The sequence below is a fragment of the Anabrus simplex genome, chromosome 14 (assembly GCF_040414725.1).
Source record: "Anabrus simplex isolate iqAnaSimp1 chromosome 14, ASM4041472v1, whole genome shotgun sequence".
Lineage (NCBI taxonomy): Eukaryota > Metazoa > Arthropoda > Insecta > Orthoptera > Tettigoniidae > Anabrus > Anabrus simplex.
The window spans coordinates 67420044-67447769 of record NC_090278.1 but is presented as its reverse complement, the minus strand read 5'-3'; the positions used below and the strand labels follow the sequence as shown (position 1 = coordinate 67447769).

At 41.0% G+C, this 27726-nt stretch overlaps 1 protein-coding gene across 5 annotated transcripts in view; it reads right to left on the bottom strand.

Annotated features, from left to right (window-relative positions):
• mtd (mustard) overlaps positions 1-27726 on the bottom strand; it is a 952680-nt gene that overhangs the window by 479510 nt on the left and 445444 nt on the right. Inside the window, exon 1 of one of the 5 annotated variants that reach the window (XM_067157995.2) lies at positions 25455-25505. The exons of the other annotated variants lie outside the window; for them this stretch is intronic. Within the exon in view, the coding sequence (XP_067014096.2) occupies positions 25455-25485 (31 nt within the window). The 5' untranslated portion in view covers positions 25486-25505. Of the gene's footprint in view, positions 1-25454; positions 25506-27726 lie in introns of those variants that run through there. 5 annotated transcript variants of the gene reach the window in all.

Genomic DNA, 27726 nt, shown 5'->3' with positions numbered 1-27726 from the left:
TGTTATAAAGTTAACGAGAGGCAAACAACGAATGAAATGAGAAGACAACATAGCGTCTTTTCTGAAATCTAGAGGAGTGAGTTTGACAATGCCCCAATCAAGGATAGAAGACAAGCAAACATGAAATTCTGTCTGCCAAATCTCGACAAAAACTGGTATAAGAGGATCTAATAGGTAAAATGAAGAAATGTTATGTTATCTATAATATGTATAGTTTAGTGGCGGCGCGTGACTTGTATCACTGGGGGTTCAAAAGAAGAAAAAATTGCCTCCCCCCCCCCAACCTCTCCTCTTCCCATCTCCGCCAGCTTCTCTTCCATCGTGGGCCGTAACCTCCTAAACTAAGATGACATAAGTTCTAGAAAGTGATCAAATACGAGAGGAGCAGAAAATACGGTAGGCCTAAATGCCGAGTTTTACCACATGCAAAATAAGAAATAACTGCTTCATTGAAGTCCGCAGAGTCTCGAACAAAGTTCCTTTCAATTGACAACATAGCAGGAGCAATAAGTCTATCCTCGGTCATTGTGCTGCGCTAGAAAGTCTTTATTCTCTTCAGGGTAGAGAAACACCTTTCTGCTTCCGATGTCATGGGAATAGTAACAACTATATTTAAAAGTTTTCATTGGTATTACCTTGCCGCTATTCTTTGCCTCAATGATTTTTGAGTTAAGTTTCTCTCCAAAAGGTAATTATTCCAAAGAAGGCAAAATAATAGGTGTTTAGTAAGTAATGATATATTTGGGACAAGATATTAATTGGAATTTGACAGTTTAATGTGACTTTTGGTAGTAACGATGCTTTTGAACACTAGTGCTAGTTACGTGTTCTATTCTCTGTTGCCTAGTCAAATTCCCGTAAGGCCAACAGATGGCAGGCACATACCCCAACCCCAACAACACGACTGTGGCCTATTGCGCATGCGCAAAGAACAGAGATCCGTTTCTGCGATATCCTGGTCTTGCCTTAGTGCTGGCTTTCGCCCCCCCCCCCCCCCCCCCGCACCTCGCCCCTCCCTTCGTCTATGTACGGACGGAGAGATCGCCTTTGCAAGGAGGTTCATTCCAGACAAGTATCCAGCCACAGACCTTGCGCAGCTCACATGAATTGAAAGCCAGTACGAGTATATTACGGATAGAGGGACTTAGCAAGAGCTTCGAGATTGACAAGGGAGTTATGAAAATTACGTAGTTGAGTACAATTTGATATAAACTGGAGGTTCATTGCTCCATTGCGCTATACCAGAAACCGCCACTGGTATAGTTAGCATACTAATTGATTTATGGTACAAGAAAAAAATACAGGTGAAACTTATAATAATACTGTAATGTAGGTAGCCTTGCGCGATGTCTGAGTCCAACGATTACCCCTGAGCAGTTGAATATGTCATAACAGTTTACACTTTAGTTACTAGATGACAACAGAAACTTCAACAAATACACTATAGAGTATTTGACTCAAAGGAATCTCCTACGAAAGCGTTCTCACTTGGAAGACATGCGTACTATCTGAATTCCGAGGGTCATATTCTGTGTCTGTAACCTGCTATTAGTGACAGTTCCCACTTCCCAGTTATTGTTTTCACTAGTACGTTATTCTGTTGTCGTTACTCGGGAACCTGTTATTTTTTGTCCTCGTTACATTTGAAAGAGTGACAGGCATATAACTGTGACAAAGTAACTGCTACGTTATTTTTCAGCCATCTCTAATGGCTGTACAATCCCCGTATTATTAAGAGATGAGTTTCGGTAGGTAGCAATAGTTCGAGACATTTCTGCTTCTTTATTGGAAGAACAATCAGTTATGATTAAACCCCGGATTTTTATGCAGTAACAGGTTAGATTGCAAACTAATTTGGTTAGTAGGAAGTGTCGGACACCCGCTCTTCCATGATGTAGCAAGAGTAGCATAAATTATAGGGTTTCTGATGGACCGTACCCCTAATGTTTATGCAAACCGTACAGCATGGTCGTTGTGAAGGTAGACTATACTTGTTACTTGCTTCAGTAAGTTTGCATTCTAAATCTATTAATGCATAAAAATCCGGGCTCTAGTTATGATCATCATGGCCTGGAATTTCATCAGCAATAGGTTAGAATATCGGTTCCCGAGGAGCGCGCTATGGCGCCCTAGGAATTCTAAGCGTCCTTGGCGGGGCACCGCAAAACAGTGAAAAATTATTTTAGTTATATCTACTGATTTTTAAAAATATTTCTTGTCCAGTATTTAAAACTGGAGCGGATTTTATTGAAGACTAGATGTTATATCCGGCTTCGCTCGGTCTAATGGTTGCAAAGGCTCCAAATTTTTTGAAATCCTTCTCTGTATAACATAGCAAATACCTTGTAAATTACAATGCCGAAATAAATAAAAACACGCAACATCTTCAAGGACTGTGTTCAGTGGCACCAGGATATATGTGCATATTAAGGGGTCGTTGTGTTAGTGATTCATTCGTCACGGACATCGGCGATCAGCAGGGCCAGATTAACGGGGGGGCTGAAGGGGCTGCCCCGCGTGCCAGGGGGCCCTGGCCCGAACCTAAAATTGTATTAAAAGGCCTGCTGCTCCACCTCCGTGCATGTATATGAATATTTACACTCGCAAAATTAATTAATTCCTTCCTTCCTTCCTTCCTTCCTTCCTTCCTTCCTTCCTTCCTTCCTTCCTTCCTTCCTTCCTTCCTTCCTTCCTTCCTTCCTTCCTTCCTTCCTTCCTTCCTTCCTTCCTTCCTTCCTTCCTTCCTTCCTTCCTTCCTTCCTTCCTTCCTTCCTTCCTTCCTTCCTTCCTTCCTTCCTTCCTTCCTTCCTTCCTTCCTTCCTTCCTTCCTTCCTTCCTTCCTTCCTTCCTTCCTTCCTTCCTTCCTTCCTTCCTTCCTTCCTTCCTTCCTTCCTTCCTTCCTTCCTTCCTTCCTTCCTTCCTTCCTTCCTTCCTTCCTTCCTTCCTTCTTATCAGCGTCCGCGTTAGTATTTCATCACTGCTAGAATCAATTACCGTCCAGAGACATAAATCCTCGCTACTTACGCACTGTAATTATTGTAAAGGTTATTGCTAATGAAAATTTAAATCTGGCAGCTTGCGAGTACGGGCAGAGGGGGAAAGGGGGAAGAGGTCTAGGAAGTGAGCGGGAGGGAACAGGGGAAGCATGGTGGAATGCGCATGCTATACCATATCTTTGCATCAGGAGAAGAACTTCCAGTTCACCTCTGATTATTGAACCATTTGTAAGTTACAACTGTAATCTTCTTGTAAAATGGATAGAAAATATCCTAGTGGTGCCAAAAAACGTAAGTTCTGTTTTGTATGTCGATTTGATAGTGATGGTGAGACAAATGTAAAATATGTTTTGGCATTACGAAATATTAACATGAAAAATAGAGAAAAATTGTAGTCTATTTCAACACTTCACTATTCATCAATTTATGTGGATGTAGTTCTATAACGACTTCAGTATGCTAGTCTTACGTGATGTTACGAAGAAGGGGCCCCACATTTTTAAATAGCCTAGGACACCTTAATCCAGCACTGGCGATCAGATGGCATTAAGGAGACCTGTCCGCGCGCACTCCATTTTGACTATGCTGCGCTGAAGTTCAAGAACAGTGTTTGCAACATTCATTCTAGGATACGAGTACGTGTTCCTGTGGAAGAACTGCAGCCATTTGAGCGCGGCCGCATTGCGGGTCTGCGGGAAACTGGATGGACGTAACGACGGATTGCTACTACACATATTGGGCACAGTGTATCGGCGGCGTGTCGCTGCTTTGATGCTGATCTGATGATGTCCTTTCAAGAACGAAACGTGTTACTCTATTTTAATTACGTTGTTTCTTTTTCATGTAGTTAAATTTACATACATACACACATACATACATACATACATTAGCATTATAGACTGTTATACCTTTCAGCGTTCAGTCTGCAAGCCTCTGAGAATTTACTAAGCGTCGCCACAATCCTCGATTTGCAACTAGTGTTGTGGCCTCATTTAGTTCTATACCTCTTATCTTTAAATCGTTAGAAACAGAGTCTAACCATCGTCGTCTTGGTCTCCCTCTACTTCTCTTACCCTCCATAACAGAGTCCATTATTCTCCTAGGTAACCTATCCTCCTCCATTCGCCTCACATGACCCCACCACCGAAGCCGGTTTATGCGTACAGGTTCATCCATGTAGTTCATTCCTAAATTAGTCTTTATCTCCTCATTCCGAGTACCCTCCCTCCTGTTTGTACCAGCAATCATTCTTGCTACTTTCATGTCTGTTACTTCTAACTTATGAATAAGATATCCTGAGTCCACCCAGCTTTCGCTCCCGTAAAGCAAAGTTGGTCTGAAAACAGACCGATGTAAAGATAGTTTCGTCTGGGAGCTGACTTCCTTCTTACAGAATACTGCTGATCGCAACTGCGAGCTCACTGCATTAGCTTTACTACACCTTGATTCAATCTCACTTACTATATTACCATCCTGGGAGAACACACAACCTAAATACTTGAAATTATCGACCTGTTCTAGCTTTGTATCACCAATCTGACATTCAATTCTGTTGAATTTCTTACCTACTGACATCAATTTAGTTTTCGAGAGGCTAATTTTCATACCATACTCATTGCACCTATTTTCAAGTTCCAAGATATTAGACTGCAGGCTTTCGGCACAGTCTGCCATTAAGACCAAGTCGTCAGCATAGGCCAAACTGCTTACTACATTTCCACCTATTTTCCATTTATTTATTAAAATTTAGTATCGGTAGACTGAAAAACTTAGTTATATAATTCTATTTTTGATTCATTGCCCTGTAGGATTTATGTTTCGACCATATGAAGTTTTATTATACAAAATATCAGTTCCTTGCTCCGGACTTCCTCTCGTCCAGACAAGGATGGAAACTCCAAGTTAAACGACCAGTTTTTATTTGTCCGCGATTGTGTAAGAAATTGAATTCCTCAGCCTCTAACCCCAGTATCGAGAAGAATTTTATCAATGCCGTTGTAAAATAAAACAAGCGCAATTTTCTTTTATTAACTGATATCATTGTCAAAGTCATGTCGAGTACGTTGCAAGGTCAGCTGAGTTATTAATAGCTCCAGGCTGTCCGGTGGGTGTCATGGAAACGGGAACAGCAGTGGCTGAACCATTTAAGACCAAGTGCTTCTCGGTTTGATGCAGCCCTACACTGTGCTAACCTCCTCCCCTCACCAATTCAATTCAATTCAATTCAATTCAATTCAGCCACTTCATTCTTGATTCGATCTACCCATCCCACCTTGAGCATTCTTTTTGTAATACCACATTTCAAAATATTATATTCTCTTTTTAGATAAGTCTTATGGCGAAGATGGGGTAGGAAAGGCCTAGGAGCGGGAAGGAAGCGGTCGTGGCCTGGTAGAGCGTGGTGTGAAAATGGGAAACCAAGGAAAACCATCTTCACGGATGTAGACAATGGGGTTTCGAACCCACTATCTCCCAAACGCAAGCTCAGAACACATTTTTTTCTTAGGAAAGGCCTTCCTTGCTTGTGCTAGCCTGCATTTTATGTCCTCCTTAATTCTGCAATAGTTATTCTACGACCCGAGTATCAATATTCAAACCAAGCTCGATAGCTGCAGTCGCGTAAGTACGGCCAGTATCCAGTATTCAGGAGATAGTGGGCTCGAACCCCACTGTCGGCAGCCCTAAATATGGTTTTCCGTAGTTTCCCCATTTTCACACCAGGCAAATGCTGGAGCTGTACCTTAAAGCCACGGCCATTTTCTTCCCATTCCTAGCCTTTCCTATCCCATCGTCGCCGTAAGACCTATCTGTGTCAGTGCGACGTAAAGCAACTCTTAAAAAATTAGAAAAAATAATATTCAAATTCCTTTAAGACTTCATTTCGTAATCTAAAATTTCCTTGAGACCATTAGTTTTGTTTTGGATTTATTTATTTATTTATTTATTTATTTATTTATTTATTTATATCCTGCATTCCTTTTCCAAGGTTGAGCTCATACCATTTAGCAATTTATCCACATTTTCTGCACAATCGGATAAAACTAAGTCTATAAATCTCATCGAGTTTTAATTTCTTCTCCGTGGATTGTGATTCCCTTTACAAATTTCTCATTGATCCCCATTATTGAAAAAGAGAGGAGATTTTGCTAAATAATTCCTCTATCCAATTCTACTCGGCATCTCTCCATTCGTGGTTAGCTGTATCCATCTCAACTTAAACATTCTTCTATAATCACCACATTTCAAACGCTTCTATTCCCTTGCTATCTGAGCTGGTATTTGTGCCTGTTTCACTTCCATACAGTGGCATGCTCCAAGGACATCCTTTTAATTTCTACTGGGTGCTAGAAAGAGAGAGATTCAAACGGCCTAATTAATGCTGGTAAGGCCAATATTATTGTTCGCGCTTCCTTGCTGGCACCCCAGTTCGGCAGAGAACATGACGAAACTCGAGGGAGTTCAACGCCTTAATTGCCCGACATAGTTATTTACACACAACTAGGTCACTGCCACTCATAGCCACTCTCTGTAAAGCTTTCCTGCGAGAAACCCTCACACGTAACAGTGATGTTAGCCCTTTCAAGGGATAATGCCCGGTTGCAGAAAAGCCAATCAAAGTTTGACTGGAGTTTGATTGGCAATCATCCTATGTGAGTTGCAGTAACAGCAATCACTGTTTGATCGACGATCAATCTCCCATCATATTTGACCAGCAAATTCATGCTGATCAAGCACTGATTCGCAGTCTTTAAACTCAAAGATGCTTTTCTTTCATTAAATACATCTCGTTCAACATTTCAATGGCAAATGAAGTCAAGTTCATGTAGAAAGTGCGATTTGAGTGACGTACTATTTTGTTTCTCGTAATCATTCTCAGATATAACCTCAATCTTGAACATGCATGTATGTTCAGTCCGTCAGCGGTGCCGCTGGTGGGATCCTCCAACAGCTCTGCCATCAGCTGTCATAGATGGCCTAGGCATCACTGAAGAGGCGTACTAGGGAAATGAGGAGTGAGGTAGTTTCCCGTTGCTTTCCTCACCGAACCAGAGTTGCTATTACATATCAGTCTGCCAAGCCCACTGAAATGCATACACCAACCGACCCTATGAGCAACATTTTCACACCATTCATACCAGGGACTGGCTGCATAAGGAATGACATTACTAGCATCGCTCATACCTGAGTCACTTTCATACTGTCAAAGCCAAGGGTAAGACAGAGACAGATCTATGAAAGTAACAAAATTGCTCTGGCCTATACCAGAAGACATAGTGCACTGTAAACACTAGGTCCTGCCAGCAAAGGCATAATCTTGAACATGGAACGAGTTCATTTATGTCAATATCAATGTAAACCCAGACTTTTTGGAGTTAATAAGCCAACGTGAGAAAACTTCGACCTATCTGCAGCATGCTTGTTTACTCTTTTGCAATTTTGCCCACAAAGCATCTGTTTCTTTTTATTTTCAATTATATGCAAGTATCCCTCAACTATATTAAGTAAGAGGGCTCTGTCATTCAATGAAAATTCGGGCCCTCCCCCTGTCTTAGTGGGGATATCACTCAAATTGTCGGAAAAGAATGAAATCAAACTAAAGCCTCAAAATCCGCTCTTTTCCCACCGTTCCCAAACACGATCAGGATCAGCTGTTCCCTGATTCACTGCCGCTTTGATGTCTTTGTTAGACACCGAAGAGAATAAAATAAGACACCATCAACACGGCAATGGTCACTAATTGCACTGTTGCCAGATTTATTTCCTTCTCGGATCTTGAATCAGTAAATTGGAGAAAGTTGATCAGGGTTTAGGTTTCTTGCAACGCTTCTGGAATTAAAGTTGATTGGCAATCAGCTGATCTGCCATTAAGGACTGATTTGATTGCCCTTTCTGCATGCGGACATAAGTGTTGAACTATAGTTCGCCCAAATAACAGGTTGTGGGTTATCCGCTTTCGCTTCGGCTGTGGAATGAACTAGCACCCCCCCCCCCCCACACACACACACACTCACACTCTCTCTCTCTCTCTTTCTTTGAACATTTTGAACACATTACAAAAATGTATACTTAATGAAATCTGTAAAAACTTACATTATTCTTCTCTGTGTGAATGTTTTTGTACATGAACGCTCAGGTGGTTTATGTTGGCCTAGATGGTTTCTACGAGGGTCGTAAATTAAAGTAGTAGCAACGTAGTCGAGATACTGTCCGATTCGGTCTTCGGTTCAGAGAGTCTCGGGTTCGATTCCCGGCCGGGTCGGGAATTTTAATCTTCATCGGTTAATTCCATTGGCCTGGGGGCTGGGTGTTTGTGCTGTTTCCAACATTCCTGCAACTCAAACACCACACATAACACTATCCTCCACCACAATAATACGCAGTTACCTTCACATGACAGATGCCGCTCACCCTCATCGGAGGGTCTGCCTTACATGAAATTATTATAATACTTCTGGCCCGGGGACTGGGTGTCACTACACTACCGACCAGCACAGAAGCACGCAATAGTAATTCATCCCTCCATATACGGTTGGCGTCAGGAAGGGCATCCGGCGGTAAAACATGGCCGAATCCACATGTGCGATACAGTACGACCCTACAGGTGTGGGAAGAATAGGATATAGGAGCGGCTAGGGGCACTGTTTTCGATGTGCAGTGTGCATCTCACGGGCATCCAGTTGGGAGTGTTGTTGCTGTGTGGCGTTGAAGTGAAGAGTATCGACTTCACCGCCCTAAAGCGTGTTTATAACCGGTGATCAACGTTCGTGGATTAAAATCGCGGTTGCCCGTGGCAATAATGCATCAGAATGTTATCGAAGATTACGTGAAGCTTGTGGCGAGGGTGTATTACAGTATAGGAGACGGGTTGCACGATCGGTCTAGGCCAGGGCCTCTCAGGGTGCATGCACTGTGCAACAGATGACTTGGCTTGGTTGACCAGAGTGCAGACACCCCACTCTTCGATTTGGAGCAATAGCTCTTACTCTCTCTTTCCTCACGCCTGTCTCGCTCGCTCCTCCTGTCTCCCTCTGCCCCACTTGCGCCGTAGCGCTCCAAATCCGGGCACTGGATGACATCAACCTGGACAGATACCGCAACGAAGGAGACACATTTCTGCAGCGAATTTCGCCAATTATGAGAGATCCCCATCTACAAGCGTAAATTAAAGCGTCAATCGAATGAATGGAGTCACCCAGGTCCACAGAAATTTCGACAGGAACCCAGTCATGATGATGATGATGCTTATTGTTTAAAGGGACCTAACATCTAGGTTATCGGCCCTTAATGGTACGAAATGAGACGAAATGCAATGACAATTTAAAAGTAAAATATTCAACCACTGACCAGAACTCAAAACGTTGTGATTAGGGCCCGGATGTTTATGCAGTAATAGGTTAGAATGCAAACTTACTGAAGCGAGTAATAAGTAGAGCCTATTCGCACGACGGTATTGCTATGAGGTTTGCATAAACATTAGGGGTTCGGCCCATTAGAACCCCCAAGAATGTCTGTTACTCCCACTACATTATGTTAGAGCGGGCTAGTCGACAAACAAAGTTATTTAGTAACAAAATTATTTAGTAGGAAATGTCGACCAGCCCGATCTAACTTAATGTAATGGGAGTAACATAAATTCTAAGGGGTTCTAATGGGCCGAACTCCTATTGCTTATGCAAACCTCATAGCATCACCGTCGTGTGGGTAGACTCTACTTCTTACTCGCTTCAGTAAGTTTGCATTCTAACCTATTACTGCATAAACATCCGGGCCCTAGTGATGATGAAGAATGAATGGATGAATATGAATTTGAAACAATCAGTGGATCCGACCCGAAATATCTCACCTTCCCAGAAACTATATTACTACCCAAGGGACTGCTTCCAAAACACAAACCTGAATCGATGATGTTCGTTGTCTACAGGGGTTCAATATCCACGTCAACGGATCCTCATAATGGCACTTATCGCTGGTAAAGTAGAACCATGGTATTTCTCAAGTTCCGATACTAATCAAAGGCAGCGTCAACTCACGGTGTTCCGAACATTATGGTAGTAATCACAAGTATTGTACGTCGTACAAGTAACGCTGACCTATGGTGTTTCTCACATAATGGCGCCACTCGTAGGCAACGCGAACGCATGGTGCACCTCACATAGGTGTACTAATCACAGGGACTCTTACTATCTCGTGGTGTTGCTCACATAGTGGTACTAATCACAGGTACTGGAAACCCACAGTGAACCACACTCTGCTGCTACTAATCATAGACCTATTGTGAACCTAACAGTGATAATATTCGCACGTAAAGGCGACCCATGGCTTTCCCCGTGTGATGGCACTAATCACAAGGAGTTTCGTGGTTCTAATTCAATCTTACCTTGGTCGCCACCTTTAGTCGCCTCTTACGACATGCAGGGGATAACGTGGGTGTATTCTTCGTCTGAGTCCCCCACCCACAGGGGGCAGGAACTCAGTCAGGTGAAGCTTATGTTGACTGAGGGTGTTATTCTTACGCAGGCACAAACCGTCACCAGTGACTACTATTGTCGATTTCTGGAGCGACATCTGCGTCCGGCTATGCGGCGCAAACATCCATGTTTATTGCTAGACGATCGCCGTATCGTGTCGCAAAACAATGTCGAGGTCTTACTGCAACAGTGGCGTTCGGAGATCTTGGAACACCCTCCGTACTCACCAGACATGAGTCTTGCGACTTCGACCCGTTTGCGAACTTTAAGGAACCCCTCCGAGGTCTTACGTGGCATCTGTACTCAGCGCAGTAGGAGGTTCCGTCGCCGTCATCAATAGAGAACGCCTTGTAAACGCTCCCCAACGGCTTCCCGAGATTTGACAAAAGGTAATGTACTTTGCGGGTTTGTACACTGAAGGGATAAATTCAACTGTACTTGTTAGTTCATTAAATATTGCTACTACTTTATTCACAGCCCTCGTATCTGTGGGCTGTGTAAGTAGAATTAATTCATGATACACAACATTATCAGCTGCCCACAACCATGTCAATAATATTAACCGCGAATTCGCATTATATGTGTACATTATGAAAGGCTGTAACTACGGCCTAAATGCAGATCGATGATCGTAGAGGAACTTTGTTTTTTGATAGGGGCTTTACGTTGCACCGACACAGATAGGTCTTATGGCGACGATGGGATAGGAAAGGCCTAGGGGTTGGAAGGAAGCGGCCGTGGCCTTAATTAAGGTACAGCCCCAGCATTTGCCTGGTGTGAAACGTAGAGGAACTGCTAGGCCCCCTTTAAACAGAATCATCATCATCATCATCATCATCGATGATTATACATTGATAGATCGAAACCCAAACATTTACCTTGTAAGAGTTTCTGGCTGGGAGACAACCAGTGATGTAACTTCAGCCTCTTTCACTGTTCGCCTGCATTTATGGTAGAGAGTGTGTTGCGGCTTTTTTTAAATAATAAAAATGGGAAACAAGGTTATCACAAGAGAAATGACCTTCTGGATGAAAAGAGCTGCGGCGATATCAGGACTAACTATGCAATGGCGAGTCGCATAATAGACATCACGTCACTCCCGGACGAATGTGTAGACAAAGACTTTCCGGTTACGTAACTCTGATCTATCGCCCCTCCCTCTCCCCACACCATTTGAAATAATAATAATAATAATAATAATAATATGAAATGAAATGGCGTATGGCTTTTAGTGCCGGGAGTGTCCGAGGACATGTTCGGCTCGCCAGGTGCAGGTCTTTCGATTTGACACCCGTAGGTGACCTGCTCGTCGTGATGAGGATGAAATGATGATGAAGACGAGACATACACCCAGCCCCAGTGCCAGTGAAATTAACCAATGATGGTTAAAATTCCCGACCCTGCCGGGAATCGAACCCGGGACCTCTGTGACCAAAGGCCAGCACGCTAACCATTTAGCCATGGAGCCGGACATAATAATAATAATAATAATAATAATAATAATAATAATAATAATAATAATAATAATAATAATAATAATAATTGTACCGGGCGGTACACCTCCACGCCGCTAATTTAAAATTTGCGCCAGTTGAAACTCCTCTGCTGGAGGAAGTCTGAACTTTATCTACGCTAGTAATTCTCTACTTTCTCAGAAGATGTCACCACGTGGAAAATTGAGTTTTTGAACTGTGTCATTTTTGATGTGTTTTTGTTTTGCTTGAAGTAAGAAGTGTGAACTTTCTCTTCTAGAGGACACTACTGAAGATCAACAATAGTGCACCCTTGTGCGGAGTCAAGGAACTATTTTGTTGGAGAAATTTTTATTTCAAATGTTTGTTCCTTGCTAAATTTCCTTCAGTCATTGGTTAAGTTGGCAATATTAACCCCTCCTTTCCCCTTGTTTTAAATCTAGCCTATCCCGTATTTCTTAAATTAATTTTCCACCAATTATGTGTTTCTTCTTAGTATTGTGTAGGGGGTTCATGGATGAACCAATAAAATCCTCGTGGGAGGGTGTTCTCATTCCCCTAACGCCTAGAAACTTCCGCGAGAGTATTTAAACTGCTGATTTTAGGGTCTCCGGGCCACTTCTGTTCCATCTTTCAGTGTATTAAGTACATAGCAGGAGGCGGGAGGCGCCTCTTTCCTCGGCAGCGGTCAACAACAAGGTAATGGCCGATTAATAACTTATTTCTTGCTAGCTCAGCAGTTTAACTCTCGGGGCGGGTTCTAGGCTTTCCACCATGTAACCGTTTCCTAAATGTAACTACTCCTTTCATATATTCTCTTTTAAAGCTACATACTGGGATAGAGAGTGCTAACCCTCTCGAGCTCCCACTCATATTGTTTTGAGGTGAACTTATTTTTCTCTACCTATTCTTCGTTAATGTAAAACCAAATTGTTCTCTTCTTAAGTCACCTCTTTAGTATGGGATTAGCCCTTGTATTAACGGCCTAGTGCCAAGTAGGTCTTAATCAAAGTGTATTAGGAGTGCAAGTTCGCCTCCTTTCAAATTGTTAGCTTGGAGGTCATTTAATTAACCTTCTTTTTATTTTATAGACCTCAGTAGATTGGGTATTTTACCCCTGTGTTTATGTCCGTTGAGGACAACTTGAAGGTGGAGTTTGGTGTGGCCTGGGAGAGGCTTAAATTTGAGAGCGAGTGGCTCTTTTGAAAATTGAGTGTTGTACGCCTCGTGGAGGCTTTTCAGTGTAATTTGGAGCAAGGGCTCCTAGGCATGAAAGGGGTTTTCTGCCCCTCTGTTGAAACTTGTGTTTGGGGTAAAACTGGGCTGATTGCCCTAGCTTTGTGAAATCAGGGCGCGAAGCCCAAATCCTGTAAATATTGTAACTACCCTTTGGATTTGCTACTTTGTACCTGCCATGCTTGTTATTTCTTTGTTTTGAAAAGAAAATATAACCTTGTTAAATTTTAAATTAACTTTACTTTAGTAGCTTGAGACCCGTTCACCACCCCGCACCTTCTTTCACGCATAACTACCACAAAAACTCGGTAACAATAATAATAACAACTGTGAATACGCAAACTGGAAATAGCCTACCAAACATCCCGCACAATCTACAACAAAAAATGCCTTTCCCAAAACACCAAGATACGTCACTATGAAACAGTTCTGAAGCCAGTAGTTCTATATGCAGCCGAAACTCAGTCTCTAAATGCCAACAAAAAGAACTCCTTGAAGAACTGGAGAAAAGAGAAGAGAGGAATCTTGGGATCAAAGTACAGAAATGGAATCCATCAAAAGAGATCCAACAAGGAAGTCTACGGCAAAATAGAGAAAATTACCGACACAATCAGAAAAAGACGGGCACGATTTTACGGTCATCTGAAAAGAATGGACAGAAGAAAGTTAACTAAAGAAATCTTTCACTTTTTTGATTCAAACCCCAAAACTACAATTCCCTGGTTTAGAAATACCAAAGAAGACCTACAAATGCTACATATCTCAGCTGAAGACGCCCTTAACAGAGATCTCTTCCGCTAGAAAATATTGACGAACGGGCTAAACCAAGACGAGCAACCGAAGAGAAGACACGGTGCCCCTTTGACAGAGGAGCGTAAGCAGGCCCACTCACAAAGAATGAGGGAAATTTGGGCTCTAAAGAAGGCCAAGTTCAGTGTCAAATGCAACAAGACTTAACGTGGTCCTTGATATATATATATTAGATTATTATTATTATTATTATTATTATTATTATTATTATTATTATTATTATTATTATTATTATACAGTGAAATCCCCGGACACCCCTTTTGATTGAACATATATTGAATGGACCTTTTAATTCCTATACATTTACATGTTACAAATACTCTGTACATTGGAAAACCCTCAACTCCGGACATTGGACATTAAATGACAGTCTGATTAGGTTCAAAACTATTTTGTTTTGTGTTTAGTGCAAGCAATTTCAACATTGTCATTGGAAATTATGCCTGTCCAACAGCACTTAAAAAGAATAATGTTAAGAGTCTTCCTCTAATTTGGCTGATAAGTGTAGCAACGCAATCGACCTTACACGGAGTGTGATTGTTCTCGGTGCAATTTGCTGGATACATGGTGCTTGAATGGGCATTTCAAAGGGAACAATTGCGAGATAAGTTCATTTTGGAATTGAGATGTCTTCTTGAAGTCCTTCGCAGTGAACTGTGAGACGCAGATGTTTTTAGTGTTTTCGATAATGTGTTCGAAGTCCACGATTATATTCCTGGAACAATTAATGCATTGTTACAAAAAGTGACGTTTTCTTCGCTGAAATAGTGCATGGTGACAACAGACTTAGCATCAGCAGTCTAGATAAGTACAAACGTTTTTTCATTTTGTTAATAATAATAATAATAATAATAATAATAATAATAATAATAATAATGAAAGAGAAAAGGCACTTTGAATGGTGAGCGTGCTGCCCTTCGGTTCAGACGTCCCACTTTCGAGTACCGGCCAGGTCATCGAATTTTACCTGCATCTGAGGACTGTTTCGAGGACCACTCAGCCTACATTATTACAATTGAGGTGCTATCTGACGAAGAGATAGTGCCTCCGATCTAGAAAAGGAAGAACCGAGAGGATTCACTCGTACACATCACCTCGTAATCTGCAGGCTGAGCAGCGGTCGCTTGGTAGGCCATGGCCCTTCGGGGCTGTTGTGCCATGGGGCTTTGGTTTTGCCGCTGAAGATATGGAGAAATTGCTGAATAGTATGGATACAGTCTTGGGGAAGGAGTAGGAGATGAATACAAAACAGATGTAATGGAGTAGAGTAGAAAGAAGTCAGATTATGCAGAGAATATTATTATATTAGGCAATGAACTGTTAAAAGAAGTAGATCAATACTGTTACTTGGGTAAGAGATTAAATAATAACGGCAGATGTGAGGAGGATATCAAAGCCAGACGAACACAAGCAAGGAACCCCTTTCTTAAGAAAATAAATTTGCTCATTTCGAACATTGATATAGGAATTAGAAAGATGGCGTGAAACACTGTCAAAATAGCAATTAAAGAAAGAAAGAAAGAAAGAAAGAAAGAAAGAAAAAAAAGAGTAACTTTCCAAATGTGGCGTTATAGAAAAATACTGGAGGTAAGATGGGAAAATCGAATCACGAATGATGATAATGTCAGTGTTATTGATTCTAAGTCCCGCTAATTACTTCTGAGCCGGGCTGAGTGGCTCAGACGGTTGAGGCGCTGGCCTTCTGACGCCAACTTCACAGGTTCGATCCTGGCTCAGCCCGGTGGTATTTGAAGGTGCTCAAATACGTCAGCCTCGTCTCGGTAGATTTACTGGCACGTAAAAGAACTGCGGGACTAGATTCGGGCACCTCGGCGTCTCCGAAAACCGTTAAAGTAGTTAGTGGGACATAAAGGAAAATATTATTATTATTATTATTATTATTATTATTATTATTATTATTATTATTATTATTAACTACTTCTGAACCATCTGAGCCATTCCTCAGCCCCACGAAATCACAAATGAAGTGATACAGAATCGATTTGGTGAGAAAAAAAGCGATTTAGCGAAATTGGAGCAGAAGTGATAGATTGATAGGACAATGGAAGACATCCATCTTGTTCAGTTACTTTATGAAGGAAGTGTAAGTGTAGTATTGACGTAGAATTGAAAAGGTTAGTACAGGATAGGCTGGCATGGAGGGCTGCATCAAGCGAGTCTGTGGACTAATTACTAAGAAAAAAATACATTACGTCGCTGAACTACAAAATCAATCTTCATGATCGTTTCAGAGAGGTTTGAGTCAGTGTACCTCTGTCTTACCAGACATTTCAAGTAATCAGTTACTTTGTACCGCAAGCAGACGCCTCTGAAAAGCGTATGAACTCTAAATACTGTGTACTTCGTATCGCAGCTCCAGCAACATATGAGAGAAGACAAGACTATATGGCAGGAAATTGCGTTCAGTAGCTGTATGGCTTCCCAGATCAAGCTTGAGGAAGAGGAAAGGCTTCATCTTCATTAAAGTTCGCCTCTGAACTTTATGAGAACATTTTAATAGAAATACATCTCTCAAACACTTTGCATCTCATTGCTCTGTGTAACAGTGTGGTAAGCAGCTGGGATTGCACTTACTGAACACATCTCCACAACGAAAGTATAACAATAACAATAATAAAAGTAAATAATTATTAGAGCTGTCGATTTTATCGACTAATCGAACCGATTAACCAATTAATCTAGAATGCGATTAACCGATCAATCAGTTTTAGGCGATTAATCGAACCGATTAAAATGCAGTGTGTCGAAATAATTCATTTTAATGTTTTATTCATTAATACAACTACCCCCATGAAGAGGCCGCCCCAAGGACGAAGCATATGAACTACAAGATAATTATGTCTTCCAAGTCATTGGTGAATTTCCTAGAATGTACCAGACAGAAATAATCACAAGGTTCAGAAATATGATGGTGCTTGTTTCTTTTGTGTTTTTTTTTTTTTTTGCTAGTTGCTTTATGTCGCACCGACACAGATAGGTCTTATGGCGACGGTGCGACAGGGAAGGGCTAGGAGTGGGAAGGAAGCGGCCGTGGCCTTAATTAAGGTACAGCCCCAGCATTTGCCTGGTGTGAAAATGGGGGAACCACGGAAAACCATTTTCAGGGCTGCCGACAGTAGGATTCGAACCTACTATCTCCCGAATACTGGGTACTGGCCGCACTTAAGCGACTGCAGCTATCGAGCTCGGTGCTTGTTGTTTAAAGGGGCCTAACATCTAGGTCATCGGCCTCTAATGAAACGAAATGTACTGACAATTCAAAACTTCAAAATCATCCACTGACCAGAATAAAAAACGCGATGATGAAGAATGTTTTAAATTAATTTCCTTCCATTCAATCAGTGTATCCGACCCAGAAAAAATGATAAACTATATTCCTGACCAAGGGACTGCTTCTAAAGCACAATCCTGAAACGTGGGTGCTTCTTGTCTAAAGGGGTCCAAAATCCAAGTAAGCGGCCCTTCATAATGGTACTTATGGCTAGTAAAGTAGAATTATGGTATTTCTCATGTTGCAGTACTTATCAAAAGTAGACTGTGTTCCACACATTATGGTACTACTCAAGAGTATTGTTTGTCGCATAGTTAACGCAGACCTATAGTGTTTCTCACATAATGGCGCCACTCAGACAACTAAACACGGGCGCCGGTATTCCCGTGGTGTGCCTCAGAGTGGGCACTAATCACAGGCAACGTCCAGACTCTTCGTGTTCCTCAACGTAGTAGTAGGGATAAAAAGGGGACTAAATCCTGGGACCTGGGCCAGGGGCTACTGTGCAAGATGGCTGCTATACACAAGCTCTTATGGAGAAAGCTGGCCTAGGGGAAACATAGGACTTAAGGAGTCGGCCTAGGGGCGTTTGCGCAAGATGGCTGCTATACACAAGCTCTTATGGGGCACATGCACAAGATAGCGGCTATACATACATAGTTTTACAAGCAATACAGACTCCCCTTCCGTTGCTAAAAAACTATTGATTACCTAACATTGTGGTACTACTCGCAAGTAAAGGCAACTCATGGTGTTCCCCGCGTGATGGTACTAATCACAAGTAGTGTCATGGTTCTAATACAATCATCACTTGGTCGCCCCTTTTTGTCGCCTCTAACAACAGGCTGGGGACACCGTGGGTGCATTCTTCGTCCGCGTCCCCCCTCCACTGGGGGTGGTTTAGAAATAAATCTGGGACATAGCATGATGTGCAGTTCGTCAGGTGGTATATAGATTATTGTGGAGTATGGTTACTGAACCTCGTTTTGGGGCGATGGCGATGTGTCCGGTTGAGACAAAGAGACTCGTGGCACAAAACCTGTGTATTGTATGGTTGTTTACCATTTGGTGTGCAAGCCTAAGCTATTGTTATCCTATGATTGAGTCATTAAAGTACGCTGATGTTCATAGCTTTTATTCAGAAAAGTAAAAGCAATCATATGTCCTTAATTGTTCTCTAGTGAAACGAGGCTTATGGCCATTGGTTTTACTAACTATTGGAAAGGAAATACAGGTCAGGCTATTGTAGTATATTGCGGATCATTACAAAACCACAGTCTGGCGGCATAATGGATAGATGTGGGGAAGGTAACCGAAGACACTGTCATTAAGGAATTTCCAAATATTTCCAGGTAATGTGAAAATGGACAGATACCAATTGCTAGAAAGACACAGTACAAAACGTGACAATTTAACCGTCAGTTCGTGTGTGGCTGTTATTGGAGAACAACGATTACAAACATGGGTTATGAACCGATGAGAGGGAAAATCTCTGAAATCTCCCGATTTAAAAAAAAAAAAGCCGATTGCTGTAAGGTGACAGAGCAAAGTACGACAATTTTCGGGGTGCAGCCCACACTCTACAGTTTATTAAGTTTAAATAAAGCCATCAAGGATACTGTGCGAACCCGATTACATTTCGATTAATCAAGCGATTAATCGATGAAAGGCATTCCGTTAGCCGATCAAAATTTTTAACCGATCGACAGCTCTAATAATAATAATAATAATAAATCGAATATTGTCAATAATATCTCTCGCTTCTACATGTAGTGCGAGGGTGTGATATATGTACTATCACAACTGTTATCATTGGAGGTCGGATTTTTAGAGAGTAACAGGCTAAAATGCAAGCTTACTGAAGTGAATGACTAGCATATACTACCTTGCAGAACGGTTGTGCTATAAGATTTGCATTAACATTAGGAGTACGGCCTATCAGAACCCCTGGAATCTATGTTACTCTCACTAAATTATGGAAGAGCAGGCTGCGTACTAACCTATTACAGCCTAAAAATCTTGAGTATAGTTGTCAACGGCTTCCTTCATTTCCATTATTTAGTCCCGACCCAGGATTTTCTATCCAAAATCCTTCATCTGAACATCCTCCACGATTCCAGTTGGAAATGTGAAAAACTATTCCTTCGAGACGAATGCGATGTCCCTTTATTGTAATTATTCCAAATTAAGTATTAATGAGAGGATTACTGTATTATACATACAATTTCTCATTCAAATGTTTGTGTCGTTTTCGAAATAAACGTTCAACTTTTTTTCGTTACAATGCGGTCGGGAAATACAATATACTTTTTTGTCGTTTCATTATTCCAGAAACGTATTCTACGCCTGGTGATTTTATGAACACTTTTTCTTCAGACAGGATTCTCGTGGGAACCATTTCATATTCTGGAATGATACATAGCCTATGTTCACAGGAATTATATTTTATTTCAAATTGTGAAAGACATTTTAAAATAGGTCCAGTAGTTTCTTAGATTACCCCTTACATGCAAGCAAACTCACAATCTCTCTTTATGTTGATGATGATGATGATGATGATGATTGTTGTTTAAAGGGGCCTAACATCAAGGTACGAAATGAGACAAAATTTAATGACAATTCGAAAGTTCAAAACTCGTCCACTGACCAGAATTCAAAACGTGATGAGGAATGAATGTATGAATATGGATTTAAAACAATCCAGCTTAAAATATTGAAAGTAAAAGATAATTCCAAACTCGATCCACTGACTAGAATTCAAGAAATGAGACGAACAATGATTACGAATTTCAGTGGATTCGACCCACAACAGAATATACCAACCACGCTCTGCTTCCAAAGCAAAATCCTGAATCGATGATGCTTGTTTAAAAAGGTCCAAAATCCAAATCAACGGCCCCTCATAATGGTACTTACCGCTAGGAAAGAAAGAAACATGATTAACACCGCTACATGAGAAATACCATGTGTAACGTAGACTTACGGTGTTCCGCACAATGGAACTTTTTTTGCTAGTTGCTTTACGTCGCACCGACACAGATAGGTCTTATGGCGACGATGGGACAGGGAAGGGCTGGGAGTGGGAAGGAAGCGGCCGTGGCCTTAAGGTACAATCCCAGCATTTTCCTGGTGTGCAAATGGGGAAACCACGGAAAACCATCTTCAGGGCTGCCGACAGTGGGGTTCGAACCTACTATCTCCCGAATACTGGACACTGGCCGCACTTAAGCGACTGCAGCTATCGAGCTCGGTCACAATGGTACTAATCACGGCTACGGTAAAACTCATACCGATACACACTCTGTTGCTACTAATCACAAACTTATTGTGTACCTAACATAGTGGTACTACTCGCAAGTAAAGGCGACCCATGGTGTTCCTCGTGTGATGGTACTAAGTAGTCTCATGGTTCTAGTTCAATCATCCCTTGGTCGCCCCTTTTAGTCGCCTCTTACGACAGGCATGGGATACCGTGGATGAATCCATCTACGTTCCCCACCCACACGGGGTCTATTTATGTTAGTATAGATAACCCTACGTCTCTGCAACGCATATGTATAAGTTTCTGAGCATAGAAAACACACACACACACACACAGAGCGAGAGAGATAGAGATAGAGAGAGAGAGAGTTGTCTGAAAGTCATTCTATGTTAAACGAGAACACAACACGTGAGATCACTATCACTGTCTTTATCTTCAGGAGGAGAAATAAATTGTACATCTGAGTCAATAACACCGGACGAGTTGGCCGACGCGCGGCTGTGAGCTTGCATTCTGGAGATGGTGGGTTCGGCAGGCCTGAAGGTGGTTTTCCGTGGTTTCCCACTTGAACAACACGCGAACAGGCTGTACCTTACTCACAAAAGACACATCTGCACAAAATAAGCCCTACTAGCGCATAAAACTAAAACCACACATTTTACACAAACGGCATCAATTAAGGAAAATTCAAGTAAATAGAGCGAAAGAGGCAGAGCATGGAATACTGGGAAGAACCGCAAGGAAAAATGAAACCAAGTTGTACAAGTTAAGGAATATCATGGCAGAAGGAAGGATATGGTAATGATATGCCTCCTGAAAAACCACTGTGTGATAAAAAGATACTGATAATATTTCAGCTTAGAACTCTGACCAAAAAGTTTCTGTCATGTCAGGTTCAGTACTGCAAGAAATATATTACCGGATTTTCGTTCTGGTGTCTGGACATTTCGTACCACCTAGCTCGTTAACTACCTGGGAACGGTTTTCCCGTAATCCCCTAAAACTTACGCCAGGATAAGATGACCAGATGCATCTAGACAAAATAAGGGGACCTAACTATTAAAAAAGGACAGTGCCAGAAAAAAGGAGACATAAAAATTATCCAGTAAGAGTATGAATTTAGACATTTATTCTAATACTAGCTGTAACCCGGTGCTTCGCCCGCGTGCATTTCAAGGAAATGGGCAGGAAAAGGAACCGTGCGTCCTAGGTGGCTCTTTTTGTTTCTTTTTACCCCCTCCCCCATCGACGTCCCTAAGGTGGACTTTCCGGAAAAGACCAATGTTCACGCCTGTAACATCTTCAGTTTTTTGTGATACTTATCCTCATTAAAATAATTCAACTCCTTTTTCACTTTTCGCTACCCCTTAAGTGGATTTTCCGAAAACCAAAAACTACGTGTTTCTTGATTTTTGAAGGAGATTCCAAATGCCAATTTTTACCAACTCCTCCTTCACTTACTTTTATTGCCACCTTAAGTGAAATTTCAGAAAGGAGATACTGAATGCCAATTTTCGCGCCTGTAACATGTTACGTTTTTCGAGATATAATGTAGATATACCTTGGGTGTATTCTTCGTCTGCGTCCCCCACTCACAGCGGGTGACCTGTTCAAAAGATTTCACATCGTCAATTTGAAAGTATTTACACAGCTTACAGCAGATTCTCAGAAGTCCTAAATCTTATGAGATTGCACTCCTCACTCATGGCTAAAAGTTCAACGTAATCCCACGCCCCCACAAAAAATCCCTAAGTGATAGTTTTAAGAAGATATGAACACCTCGCTATTTACGAAGGCATTTTTAATTTATTATAAACTATTATTTTAAATACACATCGTAAATAAGAGATTGTGAAATTAAATACATTCTTTCTTATAACAAAACAAGATTTTTAAGAGTTTATGTCTGTATGACGTATAATACAATGATAATTTAATTAATGTGTTTTGCTCTACGTCCCTCTAACTACCTTAACGGTTTTCGAAGACGCCGACGTCCCGGAATTTAGTCCCACAAGAGTTCCTTTACGTGTCAGTAAATCTACCGACACGAGGCTGTCGTATATGAGCACCTTCAAATTACACCGCTCTCAGGCAGGATCGAACCTGCCAAGCTGAGGTCAGAAGACCAGCGCCTCAACTGTCTGAGCCACTCGTTCCTGCTAATACAATGATGCTAAAGTAATGCAGGATACCGTGTTTGTACGAAAGTTTCACAAAACGCGAGATTTTAGCCTCAATATCAAATTAATAAGTAAGGATGAAACATTTTCGGGATCTTAATTCTGGAATTCAGACATTGCAAACCATCAGCATTTCAATGCGATGGCTGTGTTTGCATGGCGTGGGAAAGTTTTGTAATGCGTCATAGTCCAGCTGAAATTTAAACAGCGCGTGGCTCTATGAATTTAGATATTTTATTTATTTGAACACATTAGTTTTTATTGATTTTTCCCCCTGAACGCTGCTCACATACACCACTGAAAAGTCTCTGGTGTACCCATATGGGCACGCGAACCACAGTTGGAGAACTACTGGTCTACAGCATTCAGCATTTGGAAATACAATCTATACAGTATATTAAAAGAGTTTACTAAAAATAAATTTGGCAAATCCGTCCGTACGTAACACTGGACCGATCTGCTTCATTTTTCTTTTATTATCTCCGTAATTACCTGCCAGTGAATCGTGAGATATTGCTGGGTGTCTAAGTTCAGCCAACTTCGAGTAATCATAAAATCAACTTATTAATTGATCACTCCAACAATTGCAGGCGAAGGCTTACTCTAATCCGCAATATATTCTGTACTTAGCAGGTTGCTAAGCGACTAACACTTTCATTAATATTCTGTGATTTTCATCCTTAGTACTGTCATTGCATGTACCTATGTTTGATTACTACCTGTCAAGCCAGAGGGTATACACTTCCTCTGATCACGGAATAATACTATTCCCTGCTAGATACTATTTGATTCTCTAAACTTTCCCAAATTCCAAATATATTCAATAGATGGCAGAGCGTTCCTAATAGCTTACATGTCATTAAGAGAAAAAAGTCTACGTACAAACAGACCCCATCATGACATACGCCTTAGACATTATCTGGCAACACCTATCGAAGGATAATCTACCTACGCTAGAAAAAGTGAGGGCCATGTATCTTAAAAAGTTCTCTCCTAGCAAAAAACGCTCCATCAAGGCTAACCTAGGAGGTCACAAGGCAACCGTGCTAAATAGAAGAACTGCTATTAAAAATACTATTTCCTTCTACGACATAATGCCAAGTTTTGCATCAAGAACTGCAGGATAAAAAAGGGCTAATATATGGACAGATTTTTAACAAACAGATGACATGATGACGTTCGAATGGATTAATTCTGATTACGGACTGCGGCGTACCATAACGGACATCTTATTAAATGTTCATAAAAACATAGAATAGGGCAGGCAAATAAATATGACTAAGATATGAATATTAAGACACGTTATTTGACCTATTTATAACGAATGTTGCAGAGCAGCACAGGTCCTCTAGTATATATATTAAAGAACAATACACTTGTTATTAGGACATTGCGGGAATATGAAGAAAACTACTGCTAATACAGATGTAATTTAAAAATAGAAAATATGTTCGTACAGCGGCAACTACAAGATCGAATCTGGACTTTTGTAGGCCGAAAATGTTCGAGAATTTCGTAAATAAAACCTACTTATAGTGCCACGTGTCTCTACCATTAAACCGAAATTTCCAGCTCTTCTAGATCCCTTGTATGATTCGATTGTTGACATTCACCCGAGAAAACCAACAAAAGACAGCAACTCTGTCTTCCCTAATGACAAGTAGAGAAAGGGTTTTTAGTTACTAAAAGGTACGAATGCAAAGGTATTTATTCAAGGTGCAAGTACCTCCTACCCGCCCAATAAAAAGTTAGAATACAAATGTATTTAATCAAGGCGCAAGTACCTCCTACCCGCCCAATAAAAGGTTAGAATACAAATGTATTTAATCAAGGCGCAAGTACCTCCTACCCGCCCAATAAAAGGTTAGAATACAAATGTATTTAATCAAGGCGCAAGTGCCTCCTACCCGCCCAATAAAAGGTTAAAATACAAATGTATTTAATCAAGGCGCAAGTACCTCCTACCCGCCCAATAAAAGTAAGAATGCAAAGGTATTTAATCAAGGCGCAAGTATATCCTACCCGCCCAATAAAAGGTTAGAATACAAATGTATATAATCAAGGCGCAAGTACCTCCTACCCGCCCAATAAAAGTAAGAATGCAAAGGTATTTAATCAAGGCGCAAGTACCTCCTACCCGCCCAATAAAAGGTTAGAATACAAATGTATTTAATCAAGACGCAAGTACCTCCTACCCGCCCAATAAAAGGTTAAAATACAAATGTATTTAATCAAGGCACAAGTACCTCCTACCCGCCCAATAAAAGGTTAGAATACAAATGTATTTAATCAAGGCGCAAGTACCTCCTACCCGCCCAATAAAAGTAAGAATGCAAAGGTATTTAATCAAGGCGCAAGTACCTCCTACCCGCCCAATAAAAGGTTAGAATACAAATGTATTTAATCAAGGCGCAAGTACCTCCTATCCGCCCAATAAAGGGTTAGAATACAAATGTATTTAATCAAGGCACAAGTGCCTCCTACCCGCCCAATAAAAGGTAAGAATACAAATGTATTTAATCAAGGCACAAGTACCTCCTACCCGCGCAATAAAAGGTAAGAATGTAAAGGTATTTAATCAAGGCGTATAAATATTGTCGACCTGAACTCTCAGAACCCCTAAATTTATGCAACTCGCCGACGTAACGGCAGAGCGGCTAGTGGTACTTACGCCTTGCATTCTGACGTAATTAGTGCCTAAAACTCATTTTCCTTAGAGACAAGCAAGACATACCTTCATCTGGCAGTGGAGAATACTCATCCATTAACACGCTCGTCCACAGTCTCGACAAGACTGAGACGGATCAACAATGAGGACAGACCATAACAAGGAACGTCGTAAATATTTTTCTCTGTAGCACAGCGTGGCACGTTAATACTACTTCCACTCTTATCACGCACATGTTTATGTCACTGATAAGATAAGAGAGGGGTTAAAAACTCATACGCCATCAAAACTGAGACATAGAGTGTACGAGGAATGGTATCACACCTACCCGAGAGTTTAACAGCACATCTAGTCTAGTGTTCTATCTATGGAAAACTCGCATATATTTACACAATTTAACATTTTATTTTGAGTATCTTCCATATGTTATGGTTCCGAAGTATTTGTTCCCTGAAAATAATTAAAATGTACTTTACTATCATTAATTCAACGGCAGATTATTATTATTATTATTATTATTATTATTATTATTATTATTATTATTATTATTATTATTATTATCATCATCTATATAAATAAAGTTGTAGGCGGTCCGCTGTCTGTAATTTCGTTTGTTTTGCCAATTTTTCAAATATTTATCCGTGTTAGGTCAACTCAAGACCGAATCGTGGTTTTTATTTTTCGTGTCTGTGGTTTTGTCTGTCTCTTCCACCATCACGGCGAAACGGCTTGATAGGTCTCGACCAAACGTCATATTTAGAGTATACCCATCCCGGGGAAAGTTTTGACATGCATATCATTTAAAAATCTTTGAATAGATGGGGGGTTTGTAGGAAAACCAGAACGGTATTCCACCATTTTCTCTTATACTATTGATTTTCTGTAAACTCCGTGGACTGTATGTCAAATTTCTCTTCAAATGACGAAGAAAATTACTGTCTTCTGCTGGTACCATGCTCTGCATTGAGTGACCGACAGACCGAAAACGAACCTACAGGTTACCATGGCAACGTCTCTGACTGCTTACCAGCAGGGAAGTAACGTATTGCCATTTTCGTCATAATTCCTGTAAATTCGTGGTTGTTCCTTGGGTAAGAAAGCAAGAGAGACGTCAATCGGCCATTCTGCGGGATATTGGCGGAATATCGTTGGAGGTTACAACCGTCCTCGAATAGCTTGTAATAACACCATTAGTCATCTCATCTGTTTACCTAAGAATCCCTGCGCCTAAATTTATCCTCTGTTACAGCTTTCTTATATCCGTAACTCATACCAGCATAATTTAGTGCTGAGTATTTGATTTTCCAATACATTCATTTGGTATTTAGGCTATATATTTGTCATAATCGGCTGTCCTCAGTTATTTTGTTATTAATTTGAACTTTCTTAACTTTATTATTTTCTTCCTTAATTACTCCGTATGTATGAGAGTGCTAATCCCGAAACTTGGACACTTTTCTTTGAGGAAATATTCCAAGCTATGCAAATGTAATACTTTTGGCCCCGGAAAATATCGAAATATGGATGCAATTTTAATGACGTTGCAGACCTTTGTTTCAGGATAAATGGTGGCTAAACGGTAAGTCGTATTAAAAAAAAACCAAATAGCATAATCGCTGTTCTATTTGGAGATGACAACTTTGGTCGTATGACTTATTGTCGTGTCTCGATTGTTGATACGTTCGATAGCGCTGCATTTCTGGGTTATAATCAAATCTTACGAAGTCTACTGCGACTTGCATTACGAAAAAGGACCTGTCTTTATACTGAAAACTCTCCATATCTATTGTGAATGACAGTTGCTAGATGAGCCTGCCGTTATAGTAGAAACTGCCGAACTCGATTGTGATTGACAGTAGGAAATGTCGCCTGTCATTATCAACAAAACTTCCCCAATGCCTACCTTACATTGGAAACAACGTACTCCGTCCTCCCCGTTTTGTTTCTAGGATAGTGCTAAGAGGCATGCGATTTAATATAATCTTACTCACTGCCTTTACTGTAATTTACGGATAAATTCGTGTACAATGTAGAATACCGTACATTTGTTAGTTATTGTTATTATAACAATCGTATCGCCCTGCTAGGGATCACGTTACTTCGGCTGTCTTCTCTGGGCTTTGATGTTTGCCCAGTGCTCCTTCATTCGTAACCGGAGTTGGTCTTTACTTTCCTCCGTCCACGTCATTCCCGTCTTAAACTTCCCCCTTTCTTGAAAACCCTGGTGGTCTTTTAGTTTCCTCCTGAGTGGGTTACGTGCTCTTGTATCTTCATAAGTGGTTCACATCTGCTGTAAGTCCCTTTTCATCTCCTTGAACCAAGCTGGCTGGGTCTTCCT